The sequence below is a fragment of the Nilaparvata lugens genome, chromosome 5 (genome assembly GCF_014356525.2).
Source record: "Nilaparvata lugens isolate BPH chromosome 5, ASM1435652v1, whole genome shotgun sequence".
NCBI classification, from domain to species: domain Eukaryota; kingdom Metazoa; phylum Arthropoda; class Insecta; order Hemiptera; family Delphacidae; genus Nilaparvata; species Nilaparvata lugens.
In genome coordinates this window covers 29471333-29478161 of record NC_052508.1, presented here as the reverse complement: position 1 = coordinate 29478161, position 6829 = coordinate 29471333, and the positions used below count along the sequence as shown (strand labels likewise).

At 36.1% G+C, this 6829-nt stretch overlaps 1 protein-coding gene across 1 annotated transcript in view; it reads left to right on the top strand.

Annotated features, from left to right (window-relative positions):
* Positions 1-398: 398 nt before the first annotated feature.
* LOC111045646 (roundabout homolog 2) overlaps positions 399-6829 on the top strand; it is a 340611-nt gene continuing 334180 nt past the window's right edge. Inside the window, exons 1-2 of the mRNA XM_039428107.1 lie at positions 399-598; positions 6261-6350. Of these exons, the coding sequence (XP_039284041.1) occupies positions 6296-6350 (55 nt within the window). The 5' untranslated portion in view covers positions 399-598; positions 6261-6295. The remainder of the gene's footprint in view (positions 599-6260; positions 6351-6829) is intronic.

The window sequence follows — 6829 nt, the reverse complement described above, 5'->3', positions numbered from 1 at the left end:
TCTATGATAGCAATCTATAATGCACTTTTATTGCATCCAGTCTCGTACTGTACAGATCAACTATCATACTTTTCATCTATCATGGTATCTTGGAGCTATTGCATTGTTGTTTATACGATGTGCAGGGACTTATGATATCAATCCTCCTTGAAACAGGTTTGATTAGGTCTAGACCACATAGCGATCAACAATCAACATGCCAGTGTGGTTGACTGCAGATGGAATTGAATGATGCTGTTCAGAGCCCTAGTGCCCATTATGATTATCAGTGGTACAGACCGCTATGTGGAAGGGAGATAAGAGGTCCTGCAAGATCTTACCATACACCGCCGGATCGGGTATTTCCGTCGCGTTGCCGAAAACAGCCGAACAAGAACCGGCTGAGAGACGCGGCCAGATCTGAGCATCAATCGGCTGCTGTATCGTGTCGTGTGAGCTTCGGTGTTCTTGCGTAGTGCGTCTGTTCAACATCGGAAAGTTTGTGTATACAGTTCGGTCGCGGTCTTATCTCGGCCGGACGAGATGGTGTGCTACTGTTAAGTTATTCCCTCGTTTTTCAAGCACTTGGATTGGATTGGATTGGATCTAACAAAATCAGGTGAGACGAGTGAAATTTTTCGTCAAAACTAAAACTCAATATTGAACGGATACACGCATAGCTATAAAGTTCTGATGTCGAATCAAGTCAATTTATTTGCCATTCAAAAGAACGAAACAACAACTGCAGAAGAAATCAGTAGAAGAAAAATTGGGAAACTAATGAACACTAAGCGGTAATAGCTCATAAGTGACCTAACATATTGTTGATTCTTGATTCACGATGATCATACTTTCTTTTCTATAGGATACTTTTAGCCCGAAAGATTTTCCATTCTTGGAAGTTCAGGTCATAAAACTGATAGATTCTAGTCCCTCATAATTAATTGAGTTAATTCAGAAAAGATATTCAATAATAATACACACCTCTATACTGTGCGTATTGTAGGCCTACTGTACTGTATTTTCATGTAATGTTAATATTAAGAACTGAATATCTATTTTGAACATATTATATTACAATAAATAACTTACCATATTTTGAAGAAAAATAGCATATCCAGCACTGTTCCAATCTCACCTTCAGTATGATACACTGCTATGAGGAAGATTATAGAGGCGCAAACGAGGTCTTTCTGTGTCAAAATAAAAGAGCTTTTCGTGCAATCTTTAATTTCGGGGTGAGGGCTTAAGCATTTTTTTCAGACACTGATGTATTGACACTTCCATGTACGGATAGATACCGTACGTGTTATTATGCATTTAATGTTTGTGAAATACAATCTCTATTTCTTCAATCTAACAGGAAGCATCCACTTGTATTTATTGAATACCGTACCAATAATAATCTTGAAAAATATCTATCACGTTCTTATGAAAAGTTAAGATTTTCTTGTAGAATTGTTATTCCGAGGTATGTGACATTTATGGTATACTGTATATGGTATGCGGTGATGGTATGGTGAGGTAGGTGTAATGGGATATAGTCTTTGTAGAGTGGTATGATATATTCAGTTCATTTTATATTTGGGATATGAAGATTTCAATAAGAAGTAACGCATTAATATTCCCCATGTTTTTATCATTTTCGCTGATAATGATTTACATGATAATTACTAACCACGTTTTATCGCATACAGTCTACTCAAGTAAATTGTTGATAACAGATTCATCAATACTCACTATTGGCCTACATTAACTCCATGATTTGAAATGAAACTCTATATTGCTGAATCGAAATTACTTACGACTACCGTACTTAAACCATACTACGACCGATCTTATATACATAATGGGTGTAATTTATTGGCCTGGGGATCAAACTCAGCCTGTTTTAGGTACATTTCCAGTCTAAGTTGATTAAAAGTTCTTTCCTATTAATGAGCTCGATGAGCAATACAATTCTGATCGTCAGAAGCCGGCAGATCGCCAGATTGTAGTAATGATGATAACGATAAATCACTGTTTCATCTTCCGGTATAGGCGATCGAAATGAGAGGAGAAGGAGCTATTGACTAGTTTTGTTATTCAATTTTGCTACAATAATGACGGTGAGCGACCCATTGCAAAAACTACCCTTTGTTAGTAGGGGTAGTAGGGCTCCTTCCCTTCATAATAAAACACTGATGACTCAGTTTGCTCCCTTTTTCATAATACTGTAGTACTATTGGGTCAGTAGGCTGCAAATGTAGGGCTTGATGATGAGGGGGTCTCCCTCAACATGAGCATGCCTTCTGGATTGACAGATTTTTAGTTGACAAGATTCTGTATTCCATCGTAACTGAAACAAAAATGTTTTGGCTCTTAATAGCTCACATCATTTTATTATTCTCCTCAATAACACTATGAAAATAGTTAGGTTAAAAGTTACGATGAATAATAAATAGATTATTCGAAATATTTACTAAATTTTCTACGATATTTTCAAGGAAATCCAATAATAATCCGTTGCATTTTGCTCACCACTGATCAAGACTATCACATTAATCATTGCAAAGGTTCATAGCAATATATCTTTCAACTGGTCAAAATATTCGTAAGAAGTTTTAATATGTTCAAGTCTCTTCTGGTTGAGTTCTTGGAATAATATTCAATTCTCACTATTGTTCCTATCTATATCATATGTGTAAACATATATCAGAGTTATATTACAACATGTACACTTCAAAATTTCCGCACTCACAAACGTACAAATTGTTATAGATGAATGTTAACATAAAGTTAGCTAGATTTTCTGCACCTTAATCCAATCGTTATTGGACAAGTTAGTTGTTGCAGTAAGTCTGTCTCCCATTTATATGAATCATACTCGAATAATATCCATTTGAAACATGTATCCGCTTCAAAATGACATTCTGATTGCTGTTGGTCTCAGTTACAAATCGAGAAACTATTTGGTTTACGAACGCCCCAACGACAAGATTTATACTTTATGGTTTCGCATTCGCGAAGGAGTGATTTAATTGATGCGTCCCGCGTCCGCTCTAATTCGAGTTTAAAGCCTACAAGTTCAACCAGCAACCGAGTCAAAGTCCATTGTTCATTCATGAACGCTGAAACTTAGTTTCACAAAATTAGTCTTTGAATAAATCATTTACAGCAAGGTCTGTAGTGGGTAGTGCAGCCTTATGAAACTCACACCCAGAAACAAGTTGATGCGGTTTTGCGTTTTTAATTAACTTATTCAATATTCTTCAAACTCATATGCCATATATGCTCATTATTGCTTGCTGTTTCTCTTTCACTTAGTGGTAGGTGATACGGATAGAATACAAAAGCTGGAAGCATTCTAGAGAGTAAAAGCCGTATTTCTGTCAACGATTCTTGAAACGTTTAAGTTTCCACGCTTTGGAAATAATCATGATCGACAAAAATCAATATGAGAGAGATATACACGAAATACGACTCTTTTATTTTACACACTCATTGTGTTTCAAGATTTGAGTAAATAGTTGAGGGATGAATAATGGTAGTCCTTTGCAGACCAAGGCTTCTGATTATTAGTTTATTGTTCTCTCGAAAATCACTATTAATTATAATAAACCACCCAGTATCCCACCTCTTTTAAAAATGTACTAGCTCCATATTCCCGTTTGAGAGAAGCAATTCTCAGTAAAATCATTTGTCATGTATTTTTCTCGGTGGAAATGAAATTGATTGGAAATTCTAATAATCGACAAAAATTATGACAATGATTGCTTCATCATCAATTACTGTATTGAGATGTGACACATTGGTTCGTGATTTATTGATTACATGGTACCAAATGAATTTGATAAGTAGCATTATGATGAAAAGCAGAAAAAGTGAATTCCAGGAGCAAAATTACAATTTTCAGTCCTTGCTCAGAATGTGGTCGTGTATTTGAACAGAACATTTCATGGCTCAACGATGTTTCCAACTGTATTACTGTAATAATTTATGCAATGAATATATATTCTCATTACGATCCCAACCTCCAATGAGACAATAAATTACAACAAACTCTTGAATGCAACTCGGAATTGAAAAGCAATAATAGTGACCAACTAACTACACCACTGTTCAGTACGATTCGTGATGGATGCTTTTGTATTTGTAATTTGTAACTGCTACAGAATGCCAGTATTCAAAGTTGCAGGGAGGATGGTTACAAATGATCAGTGAAGGTTGACTGTTGGTTTGCAAGGGTGGGGGAGGGGGAAGGAGGAACAAATGGAAATGTATGCGGTTACCATTTGATGTTGGCAGTGTGTGTGTACATTTATCGTCGTTTGTTTGGAGTATTTTGTTGGGTCTTTGTTCCTCTCCGTTGCCGGACTACCTTCTCTCCTTTATCTCGTTTTTGGGGGCTGGTTTTAGTAAGCGACGGAGGGATGAATAAATGATAGATTCTGTTGTTTTCATTGTAACCAAATGACGCATCGCTTCCGAAATGATTAACAAAACAGTGGCCGACCGTTCTATTTATCCCGGACAATAATTGGGGCAGCATTGTGCTGCACATTATGCATGGCCAGTGAACACTTTTTCAAGGTAGGCCAGCAGGCACTGGTAGGCAAGGGATGGCTGCGGCCGCTCCAACGACTCTTCTCTAACAATAAATAATGGCCACAGCCCAGACTTACGATTTATCTTATCGGACAACGACTTTTACTCTTTGTTAAAATTCTCGTACACAAAGGGTTTTCTCGAAAATGTGGGGGCATCAATTCATTCTGATTGTTTTCTTGGCTATCTGCCGGTTCCACTCGGGAAAGTACTTGTCATTCTATGATAATAATCAAGAGAAACGCATTTGAAGCTCTTCTCTTCCTTCCTTTCAATTTGAAAACTTAGAAGAAACTTTTTCTGTTTCTGTTCGTAAATAGATTGACCCATCTTGTACAATTTTCTTCAAAATTCCTATGAGTTAGGGATGAATCAAAAAGGTTAACATTTTCAACACTGCGTTTTGGTTATATAGTTATGTGCTTTGGTGGAAAGTGAAATTTATTAGATAGAGCAAACAATACAATAGTCAGAAAAGTGATTTTGACTTTCTTCCAGCTACAATGGTTGAAATTCATTAAATTGGTTTTCCTATAAACTTAGTCATATATAGTCATTCATCTAATAGTATGCAATATGGCTGTATTCGGTATCAATTTATTTAGTCACATTATTATTGCAACGCTTTAGATATTCACAATCAATACCAAAAACTGTTTGTTATTACATTTCAGTATGTACATTTTGTTTTGCTGTTTTGACGCCTGGTGAACTTCCCAAATCTTGTTAATCATAGTGCATCCAGTGTATTAAAGTATGTTTGTCCAAGACCTTTTCATCCCCAAGGCTTGAAAACTCCAACAGTCTAATTGAGTTGGTGGTTGGTGTGAAATTCTTCCAGATCCTTGAACTTTGCCAGAGTGTGCGGCTCACATCTTGCTGAAATTTGCCGAAAGACGAATGGTGTTTAATCAGCGTGTGCCTGACGTATTCTGTTGTCTCTAGCGTGCGCGAAAAAAGGATGCTAACAGCGATCGTGTGGGTGGAATTGAAGGAAGAGCGGACGAAAAGCGGAGGTGGGAATGACGAGAAGAAATGAGATTAGGGCGGCTGCTGTAATTACATTTCGGGTACCTAAGAAGCACAGCTGGAAGAAAGAGTGAGAGAGAAGGATATCTCGTACGAGCAGCTTATCTTGTTGAATTGTTCACCTTGTTTTGCGAAACGTGTAGACTTGATTAAAAATACTTACAAGCGAGCCTCACGTCTGGCAACACACGTCACTTAGAGTAAAGCACCGAAATGTTTGTATTGGTGATGAATCGGAACCAGTTCTATTACACATCATCTTGATGTACCATAGATTTTCATAGATTTACCATAGATTTTTGCACCATTAATTTTCTATTTAGTGGTCGGCATCATTGTTTTAGATCTAATTGAGAACGAACTTGATAAATGAGCTTGTAATAGAGACTCAATGTTGTATCAATAGATTGAACCCATTTTTCTGCTTCTGAATCAATTAATCAATCAATTTATTCAGCCTGACGATACAGTAGTACATAAGGCTACTTATAAAGAAAATCTCACTTATTTGTGATTTCTCTTCTATCTTATTCTATAATATTAGTCAATATGTGCGGCTCTATATCAAACCAGGCTTATTTCAATCCTAGACGACTGCATATTCATAGATGTTTCTTGAACAATACTGTATTATCATTCTTTTACTGATTCAATATTTTTTCCAGAATAGTCCTGGTTCATTCTGGATGAGGCAGCTGGAATGATCTGGAAAAGCTGTATTTTCAATCTTTTACTTCTCGTATTCGGAATAAATGGTGAGTAAACATTGATAATCAAGTACTTGAAAATTCAAATAAGTAGATGAATGAATTATCTTCTGATGGTCATTAGATATAATATACGATCAATACGATGTATTATATACATACATTACTTCCCAATTTGGAATTAATAATCACTGTAATACCTTTACAGTACTTGTTTGGGTGAGAGTAGGATGCAAAAAACTCATACGATTCTTAGGTCGAAAAAATAAAAAAAATCTGGTGTGGCGCACTCACACAACTTTCCTTATATGAAAATTTCCATGGTAATTTAAAATCAATAAGCTGACGAGATCGGTTCTGCTATCTCTTCCAGTGAATGATTTAATAGAATCAGTACATTCTAGGTACATTGGAAGCATCAGTGTTACCTCTTTTATCAAGTTTGCATTTTAATAATTAAATTTTCCACTAGAAATTTTTCGTTTCAATTGCAGCCTATCTGAAGCCTCTCAATTGAAAATCTAAAA